Source organism: Cygnus atratus, chromosome 3 (genome assembly GCF_013377495.2).
Source record: "Cygnus atratus isolate AKBS03 ecotype Queensland, Australia chromosome 3, CAtr_DNAZoo_HiC_assembly, whole genome shotgun sequence".
Taxonomy (NCBI): domain Eukaryota; kingdom Metazoa; phylum Chordata; class Aves; order Anseriformes; family Anatidae; genus Cygnus; species Cygnus atratus.
The window spans coordinates 31532885-31559493 of record NC_066364.1 but is presented as its reverse complement, the minus strand read 5'-3'; the positions used below and the strand labels follow the sequence as shown (position 1 = coordinate 31559493).

General features: G+C 39.1%; 1 protein-coding gene across 2 annotated transcripts in view; it reads right to left on the bottom strand.

The window, feature by feature from the left end:
• The window catches only part of SMAP1 (small ArfGAP 1), a 92656-nt gene that overhangs the window by 49446 nt on the left and 16601 nt on the right, over window positions 1-26609 (bottom strand). Inside the window, exons 2-5 of one of the 2 annotated variants that reach the window (XM_035542990.2) lie at window positions 19711-19844; window positions 18939-19024; window positions 15490-15565; window positions 851-928 (exon numbers count right to left, since the gene is read on the bottom strand). In XM_035542990.2, coding sequence (XP_035398883.1) covers window positions 851-928; window positions 15490-15565; window positions 18939-19024; window positions 19711-19844 — 374 coding nt within the window. The remainder of the gene's footprint in view (window positions 1-850; window positions 929-15489; window positions 15566-18938; window positions 19025-19710; window positions 19845-26609) is intronic. The other variant, XM_035542989.1, reaches the window with a different exon arrangement.

The window sequence follows — 26609 nt, the reverse complement described above, 5'->3', positions numbered from 1 at the left end:
TCTTGTCCATGACACTAACTTAAATTTTAATTAATGTTAAATATAGCTGAACTAAAATAATTTATAACATCTGGCCAAATTTTCTTTATCTAGAAGAAAAATGCATGATTTACATTTAGATCATAACTTTTTTCATATACTGTATACAGCCTCAATTTAGAATGAAGTACACAAAAGAACCTAACATTTGCATTTAAAATTATGCATTTCATTATTGTTATGAATTGTAACATTTACCAGAAGTTCTGGCAAATGTCTCATCCCCTACCTGTGTGTGTGTGTGAAAATTCAAAGGCCCTTCTACACAGTAAATGTAACTTTAGTACACACACACAAACCCCAACTAGAAGGGATATTAAAACAGTATAAGTTAACAGAAATACAGAATTAATTCCATGACCCTCATCTCCAAGGAGACTGAAGTCAATGACTGGAATAGTACTGATAATTTAGGTTCTGAAACAATTAATATAAAGAAGTTATCAAGAACTATTCCTGAGGAGAAAGGAAAAAGTCACTCATGCCCATTAGCTTCGAATGAAAAAGTTATTCCACACAGCTCTGAGACACTAAACCAGAGCAAAATCTGAATTTCAACATGTAAAATCTGAATTTCAACACGTAAATGTTAGCACATATCACTCATGCATATATTTTGTCCCACTCTATCAGTTAATTTATCAAGCCCAGGAAGCAAGGGGGGAGAGAAGTATTTTAAATGCCTGAAGTATTACTAACATTTCAAATTACCTAGTTAGCTCACTGAAATTACCCTATAGCAATGCAAACATTTGTGCAAAGAAGCAGATTAGATAATCTGACAAGAGTTACACCAGAAAACCCAATATACCTCTGCTTTGCTCTTCTCAGCAGCAGGTTGCAGAGAAGGAGAGGATGTCAAAGGTTGAGCAGTATCAGAAGAGGATATCTGTACAAAATAAAGGAAAGAAATGAGAAGGAAAATAAGCAAGAATAGGTGGGAAATGGGTGGATGGGGAACAGAGGCAGCTAAGACATGATTTTCATTCTTTTTTAATAGTTTTGAGAGTATAGAAAAAACATACAACACAGAAAAAGCAAAAGAAAGAAACAAAGTATTTCCATTTAATTTCATAAATTTTATCAGTACAATTTCTAAAGGAGGTCTATCAAGTAGGAATGAGTGACTCATAATGAGGTTCACTAGAACAGCATATAAGCAAATGAACCTGGATATGATCGTATCACAGGCCTACGAGAAATAATTAGGTTTCATCCATTTTTCAATTTTTTCCAACATGACTCCTGAAATATTAATGTCCTGAAGCATGAAGGCATACTGTCCCCAGAGGAGGGGGAGAGAAAGAGTGCCTTTGTTCTTGTTTTTAATAAAATTACTGAGGCAATGAACAATGCAAAATAACTCTCAAAGTTATTCAGTAATTAAAGTTCTAATTAACTGTCCTCTAAGAGCACTCCAGAGGAGTAAACAGCTTAATATAAGACAGCATCCTAGAGGTAGGATGCCAGACCTTCCAGTCAGTTGATGCTTCTTTCCTAGGAACCAGTACATAAATTTGCTATAAACACTACTAGACTTGCAGAGTGATCCAAAAGGTTTAAGTTAGATATGCAAGCGATGCAGTTTGCTCAAGAAAATGGGATTTCTCTAAATGCATTTCCATACATCTTCCTATTCTGCTTCTTCATGCATAGTTGATCACTTTAATGGAAACATTATCTTTCTGTTACACTTACTACAAAAATGCAACTGAATTACCTTTACCAAGCAGGTAGTAGATCCTGAGAGCTATAAAGGTGACACTTAGTTCTACAATGTCTTGGATCATCTCTACTATCTACAGGGAAAACTTAGAAGTAAATGAAACTCTTGCAGAGCAGGCCATTATGCTGGATCAAAACAACCAATTTAGATGACAGTGTTTTTATTTCCTGTAGCTTTCAGTTTCCTTTTAGTGCAAGCATTTTTTTTTTTTTAGTAAAAATATATCTACATACTCCATATTTGCTACAGACAATCCTGCCAGTACCATAGCTCATATATCTAGATATTCATAGAGTGTATATATAATCAGTTTTTTCACAAACTATACTTAACCTGGAAGGTGGTGTAGTTTCAGGAAAGCTTTTTAAAAAGTTCAGTTTTAAACCAGATTTAACCTACAGAGACATGGAAGAGTCCTCTTTTTTGAATTTACTGTTTTAAAATCCTCAGGTTATCAGAAGAGTTATGGATACATCTGCTGCAAGAAAGCAGTTCTACACTGTAGCATTCAGTTGCTATAGGAACACAGGGATCCTGTTTATTCCAATTACACCACGCCGTAACCAAATAAAGGCGTCAGAAAAATAGGTAGGTACATACACTAAACAATGAGCTCTAATAACGTGTTCCTCATCAACATTTCACTTAAATGCAAATACGTGAAATTGTGATAGCAGAACATCTTACATATGGTTTCTAAGGATAAAGTGGGATTTTTGCTTTTTTCAAATTATTTTGTATTCTTCAGATTTTAGAGAATTTAAGTTTGACAGCTGTCACGGGTGAACAGCAGGTCACTGCTACGCACCCCACAGAACCAGATGAGCAGAAGCGCATTTGGATGTTGGGAGAAATCAGCACTATAGTTGTTTGTGTCACATTTCTGTGCTTCTGTAATAGCTCTTCTCAATCTGTATTTCATCTTCATAACTTAAGCGATCATCTAACCTTGGATAGGGTAATCCTACAACGGCCTGAAATTATACCTTCGCCAATCAAGTAATGGAGAAGTGGCATGCAAGTTCTAAGCAGCTAGACAGTGACAAGCAGTGGCAGTCTATCCTGTGATATGGAACAGGATGTACAAGCTGAGAAATACTCAGACAAAGCATTTATAGATACACAACTCTGCATTCACTTCAGGCTAAATACCAGCTCTTCAAAGCACGCTTGACATATGCAAACACTCGACTGAGCAGGAATACAAAAGGTATATGACTGAATATAATCTTTAAAAGAAAACACTTTACAATGTATAGAACTGATTATGTTTATATAATGGAAGTAATGGTGTGAGTCTGGGCTGCTGAATAGTTTCTGTCATCACTGCATCATGTTAAATTTGTTATCTACCATGCTGCACCAGATAAGGAAATCTGAATGAAAAAAAAAAATGAAGTCAAACTGAGTGGCTGGATAAAGCTAAACATGAAACAGCATTAAAACAGACTGATGCAGTCCGCTGTAGAGTTATCAGGGTACCAGAGAAGCCTGTAGAATTACTTGCCACTGGTACAAACGGATGCTTGAGGGACCAGCAGCATCCTGTTACTGTTGCCAGCTCACGCTGAACAAGCCCTCCTGAGCTAAGAGCAGCCCAGCATAGCACTGACTGCAGAGGAGCCTTAAGGAGACAGCTAGCATCAGCCCCGACAGTGCCAGCTATCATGCTCCTAGCTGGTTTCACTGTGTCATGTCTGTATACCGGAATGAGCACCAAATACAACTAAGAACTGTAATAATGCTGCAATGTAAGGGTATTTTATTATCTTGGGATTCTGAATTTTGACTAGTATCAAAGCCATCATAAAAGCTGCTACTACTGTCTTCAAGCATAAAGAGACAAGAAACCCCTCAATCATCGAGTACTTGTTTTCCAGTTTGCAAAATGTTCATTTTTAACTCAAACTAATGCACATGCACTATTTTTGCAAATCACTGAAGTTGCTTGATGTTCTGAGATCTCAACAGAACCTCACAGGTTTTCTTTTCCCTTGTACTGGCCCCCAGCTATTACTTTGAAAGGTTGTGGTATGCTCCTATTTTCAAACCGCAGCACACTTCACAGCTGTGCATATTATAATGTATAGCAAAAACCTCATCAGATAATCCTTCTCGTTAGCATAAATCATCTGTAAACAACTACAACACTATTCTGATGATTTTATTGCAAAAATGCATGTTTTATCACTCTCAAAGTTAGTATTAGGAGCTTCTAGATCCTGCCTGCACTGCTGGCACACCGCTGGCGATGGTCGTATCAGTCACTGAACAAATGAAACGCTGACGAGGAACAGCAGCTGACAAGTTGCGTGTTGCTGTCTTACAGTTCCAGTAAATCCTTGTTTTTAAAACTACTACAGTGATAAAGCAGCTCATGAAGCTGTCCCAGTTTGTTGGCAAGCTAACGAAGCTCATTTGACTAACAAATGGCAACTGAAAAAGCATCTGCTCAGTGACCTACTTCTACGTTTGTGCTAATACCGTCGGCTGGCCAGCAGCGTGAGTGCCGAGGTTCAGACCAGCTCCCAGATCAAACCCGTCGCTCACGACAGCTACATGCACCCAGCTCCGCAGCGTGCTGCAGGCTGTGCCGCTCAGACTGCCCGTAATTAGTTGAAAGCCCCAAATGCACCTTAGATATTTATAGCTGATCACCACTCAGGATTGCCGACCATGGTTTTTAATAATAATTTAAAACCTTTTTAGTAGATTGAGATCACTGGAAAGCAGTACTACGTAATCCCATCTCAAAGTAATATATGTTTTTCTGTTTGGCATTTATCAGCCTTTCTTAATCATGGCTTGTTTCTGTGGGGGTGATCAGAAACATCAGTAAGGAAGATCAGCTCTACAACTGAGAGCAAGTTCAAGTCCCTAAAATACTGTTGTTTACAAGCAGACATCCCCCTTTTTAGTGGCGAAAATGTGGTTTGCAAAACCACTATTCCACAGCAATAATCCTGTTACCACTTCTCTGATTTGTCAGTTTTAATTCAATTCTTACACTCCATTGGAAACGAAAAAGAAAGTTTCTAGAAAAACAGGCCAATGCTGACACCGATTACGAAGTCTGAAGAGCAGACAGCAGGAAAATGGAAAATATCTTTGTTTTTAATTTAGATGCAACAGAAAGACATTTGAGTAAGTAGGTGGTAGGAGTGAAATTTATCTTTAATGGCTTTGGTGACAAATGACCGAAACCTCCCCTACTTTTGGCCACAAGTATAAAGCAATAAATTCATCTAAATTTCTACATCAAAAACCAAAAAGCTGTTTCTAGCCATTTTCCAGAATTCAAGTAAAGCAGCACACACTAATACACTCCAACAACATATGCTAGCATTCTGCTCTGGAAAGCTGTCAACAACAGTTGATTATTGGCACTTTAAACCACCAGACAAAACCAGTGGCAACCCCTACAACCAACCATACATGCTGCTGGAAAGAGAATAAAACTGACAGGCCTATATGCATTAAAAATGTATTACAAACTGACAACTAGCATCTGAATATTTCATTTTAGTTTTTAAGCTAAGAATAGTTGGGCCGTTTGATTGAAAAGTGAATTCAGAATTGCCTAAAAGATATAGTGAAGTATGGAGCTCTTTATTAAGTCTCTGCATTTATACTCTTAAGATCATAAAATTTCGATCGAGTTTGAGACTGAAAGACTTGTAGCCACTTCATTTTAGCAATTCTTGAATCTCTTTCCATTGTTTGTTTTGGGAGTAGTTTTTAGAAAGCTAGTATTAGCCAAAACAATCCTTTTGTGCAATGAAACTCATCAGTGCTTTTAAAACATTAAGAATATTCAGTGCAGAAAACGCATACATGTGTAAAGGAAAGGTACTGTAAGACTTCATTTTCACCTATGCTCTGTAAGAGCCTCTATTGTTCATAAAAAAAAGAACAGAAAAGCATGGATCTACAAGTTTAAAATATTAATCCAGTTCCCTGTCCTTCTTACACAGAAAGGGGTTACCTGTTTCCTATTTTCTCCATTAAAAGCTTCTACAGTATTTCTTAGTAGTAGCACTAACCGAATACACAGTGTGTTAGTAGTTCAATGTGAAAGCATCAGTACAAGCAGTACTTGGCCCTATGACTTTGCTGCAGTCTAAGCACCACATATAATTTCAAGTAAAAAGCAAGGTTAAAAGAAATGAAGCTATCAGAGAACATGCACAAAATCTAAGAATGACTTTACTTCGGTTAAGTTTTCACTAAGATATTTCTGATGGTAGGCAGCAGTCATACAAACACTTACAGACATTAAGATCAAAGTACTAAAAGTTTTCATACACTTTTAGTTACAGTTTTTCCAAAATCTCGCTCTTGAACTAATGCATTTTACTATTTAACTTTTTATTAGTGAGTTCAAGTTAAACCTTTAGAAACCTATAACAAGCTGCCATTACACCTGACATTTATGGTGCTGTCATTCAGAAGATTCAAGATATTAAAAAGTGAGTCAATTACCAAACCAGGTCAATACACTCAGGAAGTCAGCAGCTGAACCAAATGCAAAGGTGCCCTCGAGTGGCCATTTTAAATGCACACAATACACAGGGAAATAACTTAAATCAAGAGGACTACTCCATGCTCATTTGGCAGGTTTTAAGTTTGGCTACTAGGTGTGTTTCTCATTGTCTTTATTACTGCACATCTCCAACCACACTGAAAAAAACAATTTCAAAGCGGTAGCAATTACGGAGTCCTAGCAGATGCACACACACAACCAACTGCTTACCACTTTTTAGTATTTCAAGAGTAGACCTCTTTAAAAGAAGTATAAAGAATGCTAACATACTATTAATAACACCTCTGAATCTCTGCAGAAGTTCCTTAGGCTAACTGCTATGGCTTTTTGCCAGTAAAACATTTCTGCCATTCAGAGCTCTATCTGCTGGACGCTACAGAGAACAGATGCAATGCCCCACGTTTCACAAAACACAGCAGTAGCTGGCTTTTCAAAGAACCCAGTACTACTGTGCGGTCACTATTTTGAACGTGCTCACCCCTCCTCCATTCCTTTAGAGTGCTCGCATCTCATTTCAGGAATACAGTGAAGCTTGTGCAAAACCTGCCTGTAGTTCTTTCTGTACGTGTGCAGAAGTACAGACACTCATAACATTTACATCAAGTAGAGATGCAATGACTCAATGTTCTGGGAGGATTTTTTGTTTGTTTGTTTCTAATTAGTATTTGACTTCAGTGCAAAATGCGTATTTTTTTTCCCCAACTTCAAGAGCATCCATACCTATGGTTGCCCATGTTTTTTTAGGTTACTTAGCTTCTCCTTCAGGTATCTACCCTCTTGGGATGTTACGAGAGTCAACACGGCTTGACTAAAGGCTGACACAGGATGAACAGAACAGATGCTTTTAATCTCTTACTGGAGCACTCTCCATTTCCCCTGTCCAACCCAACAGATGTTTCCTGCATTTGTTCCAGGGAAAACAGCTCTCTTCGGTGAGAGCTTCCCAACCAAACCTTTTTTCCTCCCAAGTGGCAACGCCTGCTCTGCTGCACACCAGGATCATTTACATTTTCATGACTGACACTGAACTGGCAACTCAATCACTACCGATTTCAGCTTTGGCAGAATTTTTGTCTACATGGACACAGTAAATTGTAGCTAGGCAATCCACCTGTTGTGTTAACTACTCCTCTAACGAAAGTACTTGGTTCCTTATGGAAATGGAGAAAAAGAGACACTGCACACGACAACTGCTGAGAATGCAGCTGCATACAGAAAATCCACACCCTGGCCTCTCCAACCAATTCGCCTAACCACTGCTGGGCAATGCTGGGCTCAAGGCCAGGCACTAGTGGTATGCCCAGGTGTTGACACTGGGGTCAGTATTGCTGAACTTTTTCACTGATGACCCACACAGTGGGACAGTCCATCACCAGCAGCTCTGCAGAAGAGGACCCGGAGGTCCTGGTGAACAAGTTGGACGTGTGTCAGCAACGTGTCCAGTTCTGGGCTCCCCAGCATAAGACAGACATGGGCTGACAGGAACAAGTCAAGAGTTGCTAAGGTGACTAAAGGACTGGAGCATCTTTCAGACAAGGAGAGGCTTAGTGAGTTGACACTGCTGACTGAAAGCTATTGAGGGGGAAGAAATCTTACCAATCTGTATAAATAACTAGTGGTGGGGAACAATGATGACTGAGGCAAACAGCTACTCCGCAATTCTGTAATTTAACTCGTTCTAACAGCACGATCTTGCAAAATAGTTTTTATCCTACTTTTATTATGCCTGCCCTCAAGTCATTCTCATATGGTGTTTTTGTGCTTCCTCTTGCTTAGCATATTTCAGAGGTACTTTCTATCACTTGATTCACAAATTTTTCATAGACCCCTTCGGAAAATTGTTAAAAACACCAGGGAGGTGGTAGGTCACCATCCCTGGGGGTGTTTAAGGAAAGGTTGGATGTGGTGCTTAGGGACATGGTTTAGTGGGTGACACTGGTGACAAGGGGATGGTTGGACCAGATGATCTTGTAGGTCTTTTCCAACCTTAATGATTCTGTGATTATGGTTCTTGTAATATTGGGAGCGGAGCTGTTTTGGTTTTTAAGCCACCAGTAACCTCTCTCCAGGCCAATGACTCTGAATGCTTCTCAATGCTTGTTACTATAAAGCAATCATTCACCTACTCTATCATACCCCAATTTCTCCATCTTAAATTGCCCATGCGGTATATTTTAAATCCATAATAAATTTACAACACTAATCTCCTTTAAGATAACTTTCTGGAAAATGTGTTACCACATTCTTTAAATTCACATCACATTTTATCCAGTTGCCTGATTTCAAATCTCTTAAATTATACACAGCATCTTAAAGCATGGAAAACGTAGACCCATTATTCTTTTCTTTCCATGAACTTAGGAGTTACATAAAACTTCTGCTGCATACATAATTCACACCCTTTCTAAAATGTAGGAACTTTGTTTTTTATTCTCTGAGTATCATCAGTACATTATAATATATTCACACTACATGTAGTGGAATAAGTTGTACCAGTTCATTATTTCTGAGACTGAAAGTATCTGGAGGGAGCTTAAGTTGATTCACCATCCACCCTGAATATCGTAGTTTCCACAGGCATTCTTAGAAGTTGTACTGTTTCTTCTCTTACATACTTTCATTAAAAACTGCAGAGATTACTTGTGTTAATGCCTACATCGTTCATCTTTATACACAACCAACAGTGTCCTCACTGCTTCTTTTCCTTATTACTCATATGGCATAAGGGTCTTTGCAGTGGATATAAACAAAAATTTAAACAAGCTTGTCTTCTGGTAGTTTTTATTTTATATCAAAGTCGTGCTACTTTTGTTGTTGTTGTTAGAAAATAGGATGGCTTCAAACCTGATCTCCCAAACCTCTGTGCAACTTGAATAATTTCTCCTGGCCACTGCATCTAAGAACCTGGTCTCATTAACAGCTTTCCAGCCACCTTACCAGGTGTATAGCTTTGATTACAAGTATTTGGAACTCAATACAGAGATCATCAGTCAAGATGAATGCTCTGTTCAGAAAAAGCTTTCAAAAAAGATTTTGCCTCTTTCCAGAGTGAACAAATAACTTCTGCTGAAGACGAGACAAGCTAACCTTTGAGCACTTCACATTGTTGGGTATAATCACTGCACTGAATCATTCCACTTGTAACCAAAAATCAGGCAGCAACTCATGCCCCAGCACAGACACCCAATCAACACTCTTTCATGAACTCTGTTCAGACCTTTAGCAAGCCGAGAGCTCTGACTTTTCACAATGCCTTCCCGTCAACAAGAAGGCAAATTCCACCCACTACTGCCACCTCAGATATCATTCCACATACTACACATTCGACAAACCTACTAAAGGCTAGGCAGGAATTATATATGAATATTAAGTACAACAGCAGCTTTGGGATCAGCTAAATTGTTTAGCAATGAGAGAACGATGATGTGCACTCATATTCCTATACAACTAGGAACCACCTTCCTATTATTCGAGCAGATAATGCATATCTATTTCTTAGGATACAAGTACTGAGGGGAAGCAGTTGCAGTCTTACCTTTCAAGTTTAATTATTACAGTTACTAATATTGGTATGTCTAATATCTCTGAACTTCTTCCAGACTAAAAAGTGATCTCTAAAAACAGTCTCCCCATTTCCAGTTCTGGATTCAAGTACTTTGTCTTCAGTTGGTTAGAGAATTAAGGGAAAGAAACAAGGCCAAAAAGTGTACTTGTCAAATAAGTGTTTTGTCTTGATAGTCACCAAAATGAGTTAATACTTGAAAACGTGCTTTATTTCACTGGGAAAACCAGCCTAACAATTGTTGTGATGTTCTGAATAGATTCCTGAGAACACTCCTCAGCCTGCATTCAAACTAAGCTGCTTCAGTTGCAAACCAATCTGCTTTCAGTGTCATACAAATGTTTCAAAAGAATCAAAAATTAAAATAATTCAACTAAAAATACCATTAGCTGTAAATACACTGTTGCCTTTTTTTCAGCCTATAAGTTTTATTAATGAACTACATACGACCAATTTTCAACACATTTAACATCTTACATCATCAAGTGGTGTTACAAAGCCTATGGCAAACATTGTTTCTGCAATACAGATTAACAAATTTCACAAGAACTGGGAAAAAGAACCCAACCTAAAAGTCGAGAATAGCTATATCTGCCACAGCTTCAACAACGAAAATATCACCAGAAGAAAATCATAAAAATAATAATAATCCCACTGCACGATCACATAGGCTGGACAACTACAGGCGGCATCTGGAAGTCTTAACAACCTAAGTTTCTTTTTCTGGCTCTGCATCACTGCCTGCATCCACGGCTTTCTTGGAAGTAGTACAAAGTGGTATGAGGAAGTAAGAGAATATTAAGTACTCCAGAAAGATATCAATATATCCCAGACACAAAAAAAAAAAAAGGAATAAAGAAAAAAAAAACAGAAACAAGAATTATCTGCAATTGTACTAAGGTCTGGTGGGAGGAATACAGGAGAAAAGCCCAATCAGAAAAAAAAGACTGAAAATCAAGGGAGTTAAGACAGTCAGCTGCCTTCCCTGTACAGTATTTTTCTCATTTGGGAATCCCCTTTCACACCCAGTTTTAGAGCTATGTAAGTATTCTCTGCTGTAACAGGGAACAGCCCTCGAAAATAGTAAGGCAGTTTATTCTCCTAAAAATAATGACAGTTTTATATTACGTTCTCTTGGAATACTTTGTGTCTCTGACTACGCTTACATCTGCTCCACTTCTATTTACTGCAACAAGTCTGGCAAAGTCCTTCAAGTCATTAATTTAAGCAGACGAGTTCAGATTTTTGTGGAAAGGTGTTTGTGTAACTGTAAGCTGTGCTCATCTAAGAGCGCTCCAGGAGAAAATAAAAGAGCATAAAGAGTTTAATGAGAGCCTAAAGCAAACAACAGATTTACTAAGCAACAGTCTTTACAACTGAGAGCGTAAAAGGAGAAACCACTCTGCATGCTTTACCCTTCAGTTCTCGGATCATTCTGTACAACAAAAATATAGGATGAGTATAGAAGGATTTGCCTTTGCTTGGAAGTGAAACTCAGGTGCAAGTCTGAAGTGGAATGATATTCCTGAACAGTTTCACATCAACACCCACCTGAGGAAGAGCTTTAACACGCAAAATCACCTCACACCATCTGACCTCTGGTAAGTATCTGTAGTTAATTACAGAAGTGATGCAAGCCCTCAGCTGCTGGGTACAAGCTTTTGGGGTAAATCAAGTCAAATACCACAGCATAGTGCACAGCAAGTTGTACACATTACCCTATCTTAGATGCATCACATTCATAAAGACCCCGATCCTTTTCCTGTGTGAAGTTTGTTTTAATAGATTCCACATTGCACTTGGCATCCTTTACAGCTTACGTATTGCTCAAAAACATGGGGACTCGGCAGAAAATAAGATTTAGGTGGACAGTATTATGTTGGAAGTATTTTAAATTAGTCAAATTGTTAACAATTGTTAACAATTACTGCTGCTCTCAAAGCGATGATTCAATAAGCAAAAAAAGTTCCTGCTGTTAGCAATGCCAAATCCCACAGTATTCACACAAAGCCAACATATACTCCCAAGTAACACAGTCAGCTTCACATGTTTTTATTTGTATTATTCCTCAGTTTTTAAAATTCAAACGTTCATAAAAAGCATAACAACCATGAAGTCCTGCATGTTTCAAAATCCCATCACAACAAAGCAAACCAGGAAGGCAGCCGGTCAGATTGAGAGACGTGGCTTCCTTAAGCAACTGGTCTTTAGAAATCTTGACAAACCAAGGTCTCACCACTGTAGGGCTATGAACTACTTCCTGAGAAAGGAAGTGGTAATCTTTTAAACCAGTGTGACTAATTAATGTTGAAAGAGAAATATGATGGGCACTGGCCTGAGAAATACTACTTCTGTCACAGGCTACACTGCTTACATGGAATATGCTTTGATAATAAGGATACATTTTCCTGTATACAATAAATACCATACAGCTGTCTTGACAATTTAGTCACAGTCAGAACCCTACAACTGTATCTACACATTTACAGATCATTACAACAGTAACAATTCCTCAAAGAGCTGACACACATTAAGTTACTCTGAAATTCCCAGTCTTTGGGCTGGCTCAAAGATAATTGCTTTTGTGAGTGAAAATCACTTGCCTTAAAGGATTCTTGAGGATTACATTTCCCTAAACTACACCTTAACTTCCAAAAAAGATGCTCTTGCTTATAAAGCTTGATTTAAATTTGGCTGCGTGGAGCTTACCGAAGTTACTGCCTCGTTCCATGCTTGTTGGTCATACCTTGCCTCTGACCAAATGCTTGAAAAAACAGGAAAGTTACGACTCAGCTGTGCAAACTCAGCACCATGTCATATGCACCCAGTCTATCTGAGGATGCTTCCATGGGACACAAAAAATAAAATCGTTTTCCTCATTGCAGGCTTATTTATTCATTGTGTTGTTGTTGTTTTCCACGGATCAGAATAAAACAAAGTCAAATATTGTAATATTAGCAGAAGCTAAATAGAAAAAAAATCAAAAATATATGAAAAGAGTAACTAAACTTTTCATATTTGCTTATTTTTAGCCTGCGCATTTGATGGCAGTACAAGGCTGGCCACTAGAGAAATTTGTTATTATAGTCAGGGTCTCTCAAAACTCAATTTAGTATTACAACAGTCTTCTTGTCAGAAAAAATCACCTCATGTAATTAACATTTTGATACAAGAATCCTGATAACCACAGAAGCAAGAGCTGAGCCTTGACACATACACTCCTGACTCCAACAGACAGAATACATTAACACAGTCATTGTGCTGTTAACAAACTTGAAAAGCTTACGATCTCGCCAAAATTGATCTATGAAAAATTGTGTATGGTTTTGAACAGATTCTCTTAAAACGTACAATTTTTATGCTGCTTGAAGCTTTTATCACAAGCACCTTTAACAGTGAATCAAATCCAGGAAAGTCCCTTGAAGTTTTAAATACCACTTCAGCAAAATCACTTGATTAAGGAAAGCAGCCCTGAAGGTCTAGCAAGCCTATTTTTGCACTTGTTTTACCTGCTCATACCCAGAAGGGACTCATTTTACCAGATGACAATACACATATGTATCTCCAAATTAAACTGTTCACAACCAACAGCTCCTGAGACTATTACTGATAAAAGGCTCATGCTAGCAACTGCTTTGGTGCCACTGAAACACTTGACAGAGCTGTAGACCACAAGCAGGAATCTCCCCCTTCTTCCACAGGCAGGGAATCTCAGCCACCTCCTGAAAAGGTGGGACGAGGGCAGGTTTCTCAGACATCATCACAACCACAGAAAGAAACTCCTCACCACTGCCACACAAGTGTGCAGAAACTCATACCCCAGCAGCACTGTCCTCACCTGGTTCTTCTCAAACACCTCACACACCTCCATCTGCTGGAGGTGCAGGTACCTCCCCTGTCTATAGCACCCAGGAGGAGAAAAGATGTGCAACAGACATGCAGAATACGAAGGCCCATCTTCAGTTCACCTTTTCTTCCTCTTCCCTGTCAGTCCAAAGCCCACACAAGAGATGGTCACGGAATACCAGGCACACAAACACAGGTGTGCATGAGCTGGGCTGGGGATCACAGCCAAGCAGAGCAACTGAAAACAAGCAGCAGACCAGGATGACAGACACTGCACTAGTTCAGTAAATCTGTGTACTTGTAAGACTTTGCTACTACTGTAGCAAAAAATTGCCTACCTCAAACCCAATGTCTGATGGCCCTGAAGAAAAGCAGGTAAATGTGAGTGTGCAGGATTTGTCCATTTGTTAAAATATTTCATAATCAGATTTTGGTCCTAATCAGAAAAATTATGCAATTTATACTAGTCAATGAAAGACAAGTCCAGGTAGGAAGAAATAAAATGCTGTTCCCTACTCAGCAGTAACGTGCATCTCTCCAGCTTTTCTGGATTCCATTCTTAATGCTATGTCAAAAACGATTTATATTAGTTTGCAGTACAACAAGCAAAATCTGATTACTCATTCAAATATACTAAAGCAGCAGTGGACTATTATACTAGACACCTAGGTCTTGTGTTTAAAAGTACCTTGCAAATATTTTGAACTTTTTATACAAGTATAGTTTTAAATGACTGTTGCTATTTTCTACCTTGTAATCAAAATAACAGAGGTAGCTAACAGTGTAATTCAAGAGGTAAAATACAAATTGTGGTTTAAGTGAGGCAACCTTTCCCCTACTTCAGTAATGCTTAACGAAATTCACTTCTCTGATTTCCACATTTTTCTAAATTTTCTAAAATAAAAATATCATTTGAAGATCCATTTTTTCCAAATGGCAAAGGCAGCATAAATTCAGTCTCTACTCCCATCCTTACACTCATTTCCCTGTCAAAGTTCACTGCCTAGTAAGATGGACTGATAAGTTTTGTGTTAGGCCATACTTAAATAATGTAGATATATGGAAGTTTAAGCATACATATACCTATATAAAAATTGAGATGTATGAACTAGATTGTACACCCCATGAACTGCTGTATCAAGAAAACTAATGAATTCTGAACTTCAGTAAGGACTGACATTCTCAAAACTGCTTTGCAAGGAAATCTCTCACCAGCTTACAGCGGTGAATGCATAACTATTTAATTTTGTATTGTCTTATTACTCATTTGCTATTACAGTGCACCTCACTGCAAGCAAGATTCTAACATTTTATCAGAGCAACAAGACCCTCACAAAAGGGACCCAAAACACCTTAGGACCTCTCATCAAGATATTACAGAGAAAGAGGAAAATCAAAGTACACAGGAACAGTAATTCTGTTTTATTTCTACGACAGAAAAAGACACTCAAAAAGGTATAAGTATACTATACAAAAGAATACTGTTAAAGAACTATCCATCACTGAAAGAACAAAACACCACAATATAAAAGGCCTGAAGAAAGTTATTTGTTGGATCATAACAGTTTGCTGTTAAAAATGCAATAGACAACGTATGTTGTACTTACAGAATCTAGGAATAGATTTCAACAGATAAAAGAAAGCATTTAGCTCTGTATCAAAAAGTTTTCTACTGTGAAAGACACTTTAACATGTGTAAGGTTTCCTACATTTCTCTCATATAGCTCTCAAGTAAGAAAAGTGACAGAATTCTTGGTGAAACTGCTTACTTACATTGAAGGTATTTGCTGCATTTTTATCATAATACTTCTTCTTTTCATACTTGTCCCTGATGAAAAATTCCACGGCTCTGGAAACAGCTAGTTTAAGGAAAATATGCATTCAGATAAATAGCAACAGTAAGTTAAACAGCTGACAGGTTATTCAAGTTAAAGAACTGCAGATTTTGTTCCAACCCATTTTGTCATTTTAAAACAACAGAAGAGAAACCACTCTGCACAGAACAATTGCTACTGTATTGTCCAAAAAGAGCTGTTTTTTACTGCAGAAAATTAGTCATTTTCATCTCTTAATGAAGTATCAGAAAGATATACTAGAAGGAACCCAGCATTCCACAGTTATGGTATTTGCACTTGGTATTTATAAGCTGCAGAACCATAGCATTGCAAATACTTGCAAAGGTACTCCTAGTAAATACAGTAAATAATTAAAGTATCATTTATCATCGTAACTTGGAAAACAGGTGAGATATATGTACCTGTTTTTTGATTTGCACAAATTATAGCATGTATCAAAAGCTGATCATAAAAAGTCCTCTGGGATCAGCAAGTCCTCTATAAGAATATTCCACTACAACAAACATCTCTGTGGAAGGGAAAGAAAACTAAAGCAATAATGATAAGAAGGTATGGAACCACAGGTGGAAATAACAGCAAGTATACTAGCATGGAAGACCAGAACAGCCAACTTGCTAGCTCAAATACAGAAAGAACAATAGTTATTTTCTTCAAGTATTATCTCAGCTTAATAAAGCAACTCATCCAAAGCAGAGCGAGTACTTGAATTTTAGTAAAGCTAACTCTCTGGTACCTATAGAATAAACTTTAAATCTTAACTAATCTGTTTGGCAATACGATTATCCATTCAGAAATCAAAATTTCAACTGTGAAAGCTCAGGTTCGTTGCATCTTTAATTCCCATACCATTTTTTCCTCAATCAAGGGGAACTACCTTAGTTCCCTGTACTATCTCTTAAGATTAGCACTGAGCTCAGAGCACTCCGTTGCTTCCTTCTGCACATCAAGTTTTATCTTCAACAATAATATTTAGTTTCAAATCGCATGCAAGTGTCACCTAAACACTTGCCTCATAAAAAAGCTGCAAAAAGAAAACATTATTTTCTTACTCTTTTCAAATGTATCTACATTCTAAAGGGGATCTTGAGCTCTTTAAAATATTAGTACCAAGCTATACATATGTTGTTCTTTATACATACCAAACAATCAGAAGTTTTTAGATTTCAGAAGGTTTAATTTTTCGGGATGCTATTACACTGGGGTATTAAGTTGTGCATTTTGAAAGATACCTCTTCATTCAAGGATCCAAGTTTTGAACGATGTCTACCCTTACGTCAGTAACCCACTGTGTCCTTGTTAGCAGAATAATTTAATGCAACCTCAACAGACGCCAAAACTGTTTTAAGAGACAAGTAAAACAAAGGGGGGAAAAATTAATCTACTCTAAGAACAAAACCACTTTCAAACAGTAAACTAATGTCCAGATCAAGAAGATCTTCAGTTAGCTTCCAGGCCAGAGGACCCCCATCAGGTACAAGAGAAAATGAAAACGCTCAGAAAGGTCAGTCTTGTGATCAAGCAGAAGTGATGGGGGGCCTTTATCGGGAGATTTTGGGCAGATTCCAACCCTGCAAGCTTCTCCATTTCTCCATTCAACTACCCAGAAAGTAGAAGAATGCACATTATAGCGCTACAAGAAATTAAACACTAAGATGGAATAATATATACAAAAGCGATCACTGTAATGCGAAGGGTTTTCACAGCTCATCCAAAAGTTGTTTCAGAATATTAAGAATATTCACAACCAGAATACTTTCGAGACCATAATGATTTTGTACTGATACAAAAGGTCAAAAAGATGGCAAAAAAGTTCATATCACAGCAGTTATTACCAATGTCAAGCAGCTAAGTAGCTGCCAAAATTGAGGGAGAAGAGAATTAAAATAGAAAACACTGTCATCCTCTTTTCTAGCACTGTATTTTTAATAAAGAGGACATATGCAATTAAATAAACTCAGTGTACCAAGTCAACCACCTAGAAACTGACAAAAGACTATATAATTATCTCAAGGTATACAGTGTCAAGAAAATGATTGTTTTGAAAGTTTAAAGTAAGCCCGATGAGACAGAAGTGTTGATTACCTGTTGTCTGAGATCTACTGTGCAACAGAGCTAATGCAACTTTTGGTCTTAACTGACAACAAAGGTTCAAGTAAAGCTTTATTAGTTCTCCTGCAACAGCACCAGGAAATTCAAATGCAGTACGTACAAAATATTTGTCTTTAAGGTCAACTTTTGCTTAAGTTTTAATCTAAGTATTACAGCTGGGATACTACAGTAGTATGTGCTTCCTTTTTTTTTCTTAAACCTATGTACATTTAATGCAAAAGCTACTGGAACGTGAAGAAACACATCCTTTTTTTTTTTTTCCCCAAGTGCTCATTAAAATGAAGAGTGTTACCCTTCAAAAAAATCTTCGGCACGTTACATATCAAGCATAGCATCTAATAAACAGAAGAACCAAGATCACTTTTGGATATAGAAGAAGAAGATTCGGATCCAATTACAGCTAAGTCAGTTTATCAGCCTCTATAGCCTGTGTCAGACTAAGAGAGCTGGGAAAAGATTCAGCTCACTTAACAGTAAGTGTTTAGTATCTCATTACAGTTAAGAGTTCCAATAAGATCAGGTGAAGCAAATCTTACCTGTGGAATACCGTCACTGAATCAGAGGCTAATACAAACCTAGGTTAATGCTATTATAAATTATCCAAAGGATTCAGTACATTTGAGAAAGCTAATTTTTGAGTAAAGCCGTTCCATCAATGGCAGACAATTTTTCCTCCAACCCTCCCCCTTCCAGGTACCTGGTGGTAAACACTCACCAACACAAATGGCAGCTGTCAGGATGTTTGGCTTACTCAGATATTCCCATACTTATCATCTGTGCTCACATAGTTCATAGACTGCACACACTTCAACTTCAGAAAACTAAACTATACTTAATCTAGAGGAAGAAATCTGTACTTCACTTTGCGTAAGATCCAATGACTTATTTTTCTCTGCTGTTCAGCTCATTATTTCCTGTTCAAATGCTTCTAACTTCAGCTGGCAGTTATTCAAGATAGGGACAGAATCAAGAGCTCTCTGGTATCACTCTAACTTCTTACATATATGGAATTTATGAAGTCACTTCTTTTGACAGTAAAAATAAATGGGGCTTGCCAAATCTCATTACAAAGTAGATTTGCTATAACTGAAGTAATTTAAACCTTTTCTGAACCGTTCCCAACTTCCACTGCTACTTCTTACACAATGGTATCAACGAAACAACGAGATGCCAAATGTAGAATTTTCTTGAAATAGTCCTAACATCTAAATAGCATTTGAAGTCATTTCAATGTGAAAACTAAAGCGAAAAGGATACTGATCTGTTTGAGGTCTTCTAAAGTTCTCCGGTAGGTTAGCTTCATAGAGTAGTCTTGCTTTAGTATTTCCCATTTCCTGCATGCACTAAGGAAAAGCGATAGAAAACAGTTAGTTCTTGACCATTTATACTTCAAATCATGACAGTGAGAATGCTAAAGGTGTGCTTAAATGACACTGTAGGTTTTAAAGAACTCAGATGTCCCAAATTTATAGCACTTAACAAGCTTCAGCTTCTCAAACTCATTCAGCATAATAAAGATTCATATGAACATGAGTATTTCTGATCCCTTGTTCTAGTAATTCAAATTGTGTACCGAGATTATATATAAAAACGGTTTAAATAATATATTAGGTATTTGTGAATAGACTGTAGCTGACTACAATCTGTTCAGTCCTATGGAATGAAACCTAAAAAATCACTTGTAATATCTATAAAGTCTCTTTACAATGAATCAGAAGAGCTAGAGAGTACATTCAATATTTTATTTATATAGAAACACATTTGAAAGATTCGAGGAAAAAGGAAAATAGAATACTCTTAAATACACCACCTTAAAACTACAGGCATCTTTCTTTGATTGTGTAGCTTTTCTGTTCACGTAGGGGTATTAAGTTACCTTGCTAGACAGTTAAAGTTGCCCTTAAACATTTGAAAATCACAGTAGCTCTCCTGTCTCTCTACTTTGACTGTAAAACATTCATGATAAACTCAATCATTTGAAAAGGATTCCTTGAATTCCTTCCAATTTGAAAACAATTTAATATTTTACCTGTATTTGTTCTGGTGTCCACTGGTCCAGGTTGACAGACTTGACCCTTGATATATGGACCCCAAGATTTCGATGTATTCCAGCACATCTGATGCAAATAAAAACACCAGTGTTCCAGGAAGCCCATCTTGGACCTAAAGGGAACAAGGAAACACATTAGCTATTTTCAAAATTCCATATACTGCGAAGACCTTCTTTGGCACGACTCTGTTCCAGACAACAGGAGTAAATAAGTCTGAATAAAGGCTGACAGCTCTTTCTCAAAGATATCTACATCTAGTTACTGCTGCTAACGTCCATCATTTGCAATTTTATTTATGACTTTCTACTTTTAACTGATATCATATAACATTTCAATTAGCTACGAAGCACACTCCAAAAAAACTTTAAGAAGTTGGCTTACCAGCAGCAACAAGATTTTGCTTACATTCTGAATAACACTTATGGCTATGCATGAGATCCAAGTATCAGCAAAAATCAGAAGTTGCCCCTTTCTCTCCAATTCAAAGCCACCTAAGACACGCATCTGTACCAAGCTTCAAATTAAATGCAGAGCGACCTTATGTGAATGCACCAAATCCTTTAATACCCCACACATGCAACAGTAGCGTGCAAGTTTTTAGAGAATGATTATACGGAATACTATACAGAGATTTAAAAAGCCAAATAATCAAAATACCCAAGACAAAGTACAGTAGAAAATGAAATATATTCAGCCCCCTCGATGCCTGAACTACTTAATGAGCTGCCATTCACAGCCCAATGAATTTTCCTGTAGAATCAAGATGATTTATGAACTTTATCACTGTTAATGCGGCTGAGAAACATGTTGACACAGACCTAGGATATGCTGACCTGAAATCTCACAGACACTTGGGATATTTGGGACTGTAGTAACTTCAAGTCAAATGCTCTTTAATGTTCTCTCTAATGTTTTTATAAATGATCTGGGTGCAGGACTCGAACGCATACTAAGTAGGTTCACAGATGATACTAAACTGGGAGGAGCTGTTGACTCTCTTGAGGGTGGAAATGCCTTGAAGAGAGATCTTGAGACAAATTAGAGGGCTGGGCAATCATCAAGCACCTGAAGTTTAATGAGAGCAAGTGCCGGATTCTGCATGTGGACGAGAGGCTGGAGAGCAGCCCTGCAGAAAGGGATCTGGGGGTTCTGGTCAACAGCAAGCTGAATGTAAGTCAGCAGCGTGCCCTGGAAGCCAAAACGGCCAACCATGTCCTGAAGTGATTCCATGACTCTTACTTGTTTTATTCCAGCTCTCAACACCACCAGTATGAAAGGCAGTGTTTTAAACTCCATCTAGTTCTGAACTCTAAAGAATTAAAGTGATTAAATAATTAACAACCAGAAGCAAAGAAGACACACATTGAAGAGCTGGAGCTTGTTTTGAGCAATCACTTTCCCCTTCTGTAGGACAGATGCACACCCAGACCATTAACACAGCTGCAGCAGTTAGCATTACAACACTAACATATTGTTAGTACATACACAGGTCCCTGGCTTTACTGCAAGAGGCGTTCCTCTCACTAGCTACAGCTGGAGTAGCCACTCTGCTTTTAATTTGTCTTGCTCATGACCTCAGCGAGTCAGACGCCTGATGTCCAGCGCTTGACCTTTAAGACCAAAACGATTAAGGTGACTGGCAGTTTTACAAAGAAGTGCTATGATGATAAAATTATATTTCAGGGGTCAGGAGATCTAACAATTACTCACTGAAACTAACCCTGCACAAACTACACTTCTACAGAAATACTCACCAGGTAAGAACTAACAGTCAAACTATTTACAATATACACCTGAAAAGAGCTCAAAAGCTAGCAGCTGCCTGACCTGCCATTCCCCCCCATAAAATGCTCCACACACAAAGCACCCTGTTCAATTAGTCCGTACAGATCCAGAGTGCAGGAAGACCCCACTAGCAATGTACACTACCACAAGTTTTAGTGCTCCAGGATGTGCAGGCTGCTTGCATCAAGATATTAGTCAAGTTTCAGATGAAGTTATGCACCAGACGAAACTTATTCTAAATACTCCATTTGCCACTCCGCTGTGGCTAACGTACCTTAGCTTGTGCAGTTGCTTAACGTACCCATGATGGTTTAAAAACAACTACGGCAAGGTCTTGTGCACCCAACAGCTCATCCAATTTTGCCCCCAAACTAGAATGCACAACCCTGGGTTATACAGAGGAAAGCCAGTTTTGACCAGGTCACTACAAGGACAGGAGATAATCATCTGTACTATGTGCTGTCCCTATTTTTATCCTATGGGGTGCTTACACACAGCCATTTTTCTTTCATTTTTCTTTTTTATAACATTATACAACTCTGGCTGGGCACTGCTCTTTAGGTCACCTATCTAGTTTCCTATACCTCAGATTTTTCTCAGCTACAGTCCACATATACATCAACAAGACAAGACTGGGATGAGGGTTCAACATGACCAAAATCTATTTTAACAAATGAGGAGGGAGATTGCTAACTTGGTAGTTTAATAGCTTAGCTTAGAATTGTTAACAAACAGTAAGGTCATAACACATAACAGCTATTATTCTCCTGGAAAGGAACGGTTTTGTGTTTTCCCAGAAGCTCAAAGTTCATTAATTTTTACTTATTTCTGAATAACTCAGGGAAATAAAACTTAACTGAGCAACAGAGTAACAAACTAAGCAGTGGAATAACACTAATAAACCTGAGGCCAGATCAAAATGCTACGTGTACTCCCTGAATTTATTTCAGACTAATGACAGTGCGCAATATTAAATACTTCAAATAAAAAGTAATTAATACAAATCAATTATGCCACAGTAAGCAGTAGGCAAGAGAAGTTATAAAATAATTTGTCTGTATGGGCACCAGAACACTTGTTGTACTCACAATAGGACAGTCTGAACAAAAAGAACCACACCGGACAAAAGCAAAGTGGCAGCAACCGGTGCTCAGGAGTATGTACTTTATGCCACTGAGCTTTTCTCAACTTTGCCAGGAAGTTGGCAGCCTGCAAACCTTTCCATGTCAGAAACGTTCAAGGGTAAATTGGATTGATTCAACAAACAATTTTCAAATTTAGAAAAGTAAGATAGCTTATCTGCTGTACATATTCTGCTACTGACATAAGAAAACAGACATTTGGCTTCAACAATGGAGACTGAACATTGAGAATTGAGAAAGTTGATGATGGTTACTTAACGCTATTTAAAACACCTTCACATGGCAGTAACAAAGCTACCTTACCTGTCAAGAACTGCCATGATATAGTGCAACTCTAACTGGCCAACGTTAGTAGGAAATGTTGTCTGGTATAAGCTTTAATACAATACGTAATTTTATTCTTTTGAAAGCCATTTAATACAAGCTTCTTACTAGAATGGCTGGGCTGAACTTCAGCAACTTTCTATGCTGCTATCAGGGTACTATTTCTGATACCAAATCCACTTCAAGTAACTTCTTCTGTCATTTAAGATACAGTTAACAGATACACAGCTTCTGTGAGAAAGATCTAGAAGCTGCCCCATGTCGGGTAAGGGCCCCACTGCTGACCAGAGCTGAGCCAGTAAGTGATGTTGTTTTGCACCTCTGTGAGAGCATATTTAGGACAGGGAAAAAAAACGCTGTGCCACACAGCAGCTGGGAGAGTGAGAGGAGTGAGGAACAGCCTTGCAGGCGCCAAGGTCAGTGAAGAAGGAGGGGGAGAGGTGCTCCAGGCGCCGGAGCAGAAGTCCCCTGCAGCCTGTGGTGAGGACCATGGATGTCCCCCTGCAGCCCCTGGAGTACCGTGGTGAAGCAGGGTTCCACGCTGCAGCCTGTGGAGGAGACCACGGTGGAGCAGGTGGACCTGCACCGATGGAGACTGCGGCCTGTGGAAGACCCCTGCCGGAGCAGATTCCGGGCTGGACCTGCAGCCTGTAGAGAGGAGACCATGCAGGAGCAGGTGACCTGGCAGGAGCTGCTGCCGTGGGGGATCCAGGTTGGAGCAGTTCGCTCCTGAGGGATGGACCCCGTGGTACGGACCCATATTTGGAGCAGTTCTTGAAGAGCTGCTGCCTGTGGGCAGCCCACACTGGATCAGTTCAGCAAGGACTGCATCCTATGGGAGGGACCCCACAGCACAGGGGACGAGAGTGACTGAGAAGAAGCGGCAAAGAAGAAGCGCTATAGACTGACCATAACTCCCCACTCCCCCGTTCCCCTGTGCCGCTCAGGGGGAGGAGGTGGAAGAGGGTGGATGGGGGGGAAGGTGCTTTTGGTTTCTTTACTTTGTTTCTCACTTCTCTAGCTTGTTAGTAATAGGTAACAAATCTTACTATCTCCCTATGCTAGGTCTGTTTTGCCCGTCACAATAATTACTGTGCGATCTCCCTGTCCTTATCTCAACCCTTGAGCCCTTTTCATCGTATTTTCTCCCCGTTCCTCTCTGAGGAGGGGGAGTGAGAGAGCGGTTGTGGTGGAGCTCGGCCGCCCACCCGAGTAAAACCACCACAACAAGATTTTGAATGTACTAGGTTATTCTTGTGAACGTTTTGAAATCTTCGTTAGGATGGTCTGACATTTACAAGTAACCATTACAATAACCAGTACCGAATACAACCACACATGGTTTATCGCGCGTATTTAGTTGTATTTGTAGCTGCAATTCAGTTACCTTCTGAAGAAGCAGAAAGGCGATAAAACTTCAATTTAAAATTTAAACAGCTAGAATAGGCAAGCTTTGTAAAACCCAAGCAGAAACTTGTATTTGAGATGTTACACATTCACATAAATTTGGATTCCTAGATGTTAACTGGAAAAAAGCAAGTGATGTTTCCCACAGGGCTGGCTCTGGCCAGGCCAACTAGCGCTCCCTGACAGCAGCCCGTACGGCTGTGCCACATCCTGCACTGTGCCACTGCACTCAGTAGGAAAAGCCCCAGGAGAAGAGGAGGAAGAGGGGACGTAAGTGGTTATGGGGTCTATCTTCCCATACAACTGCTACATGTGCCGAGGCCCTGCCTTCCAGGAAGTGGCCGGACACCTGCCCGCTGATGGGAGGCAGGGAATGAACTCCTCGGTTTCCCTTGTGCACAGGGCTTTTTCCTTTTCTTACTCATCTGTCACTATGTCGACCCTCAAGTCTGTTTGCCCTCCTGTTTTCTCCCCAATCCACAGGAGAGGGGAGCGAGAGCTCGGGTGCGCGTTCGGTTGCTCACCGGGGTCAGCCATGGCCACTGCCGGATTCACCTGCATCCAGGAATCATCTGTCAAGTTTGCATTGGAAACTAGAATTTAACCAGATGCACAAACACACCACTGACTGTGACATATATTGAGTATTTAAGTAGTCTTTTATTAGAAACCATCTAGACTTTTAGAATGAAAGAAGTATAGCCATAGGGCTCAACATTTCCCGACATGTCTCAAGTTTTCTTGCTAGAAATTGCCAGGTAACTTGTGAATTTCAGAGACAAACTGACAAGAGCTTTTTTTCCCCTCTTACAGAGAAATTCCACGCACCCACAGTTATTGTGCAGAACTTCTCCCTACTTGCAAAAATATCTACAGCTACCAAAAAAATGAGAATATTTCAACATCAGAATTCAGCTGTTTTAAACCTAACCAATAAAGAGCCTGAAAGTCACTGACAATTTTAAACACAAATCTTCACATAAGTTGATTTTCATCCAATTTTTAAGCTGCTGAAGAGTTATCTGTCTTCACATGACACATATTCTAAAATGATTTCAAAGTATGAACTTTATGAAAAATAGGCATCATTTTCATGTATTTTCTGTTGAACTAGATGCTTTCTCTGAACAGATTTCAAAAATCTTCCCACTTTTCCCTTTTCAGGGTATGACTTCTGATGATATATTTCTCCTCCATATTATTTAAACTGGTCTAGTTCCTCGCACATGTTTAATGTGCCCCTTACAGCCCCTTCCTCCCCAGCCCCACAGTTCATTTTGGGCAAAGTGTTCTAGTTGGTTGTATTAGAAAGTTGATCAAAGAGGCAGCAATAAACATCCCCAGCCCTGCTGACGCACTCTGCTCGTGTACATACAGCTTACACAAACAGCCTTGTGAGTACAGCTGATCCAGGTCTTCGGGCAAGAAAAACAAGAGCAGTGACAATGCTGAGGCCAGTATAGCGCATTACAAAAGGTAACGTGGGCTGAGGTACATCAGTTCCTGCAAGTCCAAAGTTTAAGTTTTATTCCGGACTGCTGGAATTACGTGTTGCATTAGTGGGTGCATGTGCCTGCCTCATGTACAAAACAAGGCTTAAAGGCACTGACCATTTAAAATGCTGAGGAAAAAGTAGTTTTATCTGCATTAGGAAGACCTTTGAAGCCCTGTATACTCACTACATATGAATTCGAGCAGCTCAACACAGTAGGAAACAACGCTTTATGTCTCCTTTTGATTAGTCCTTACAGAAGTCCTTTGACTGCCTTAAGCAGTCACCGGTAGCTTCTCCTCAGCGTCTTGCTGCCCCACTCAACTACAGCTACAGGCTACCAGCCAAGGCTAGGGCAGGAGCACATGTACTTCCCACACGGGCATATTAAAAAAATAATTCTAGAAGGAAGGAAGCCAAACACTACAGGTAACAGAGCACTAACTCCTATGCATCTCAAAATAGTCCATAGTAAACTTCTCTGGGCCAACATCAGCCACGTCTTCTGCCAGACTCCAGCTCCGTGGCTCTTTCCTTCACTCCAATGCCGCTGACTGCGCCCCGAGCAGCAAGCAAAGTTACTGCAGTACGCTGCTCTTCCTCCAAACAGAACAGCTGGCTGACAGATTTTATTTGTCAAATAACTGGCTCCATCTTGTGGAACAGCGAATTAACTGCAAGAAGATTTACACATCTAATGGTTACCAGCCAGTTCCTGAAGAGTCAC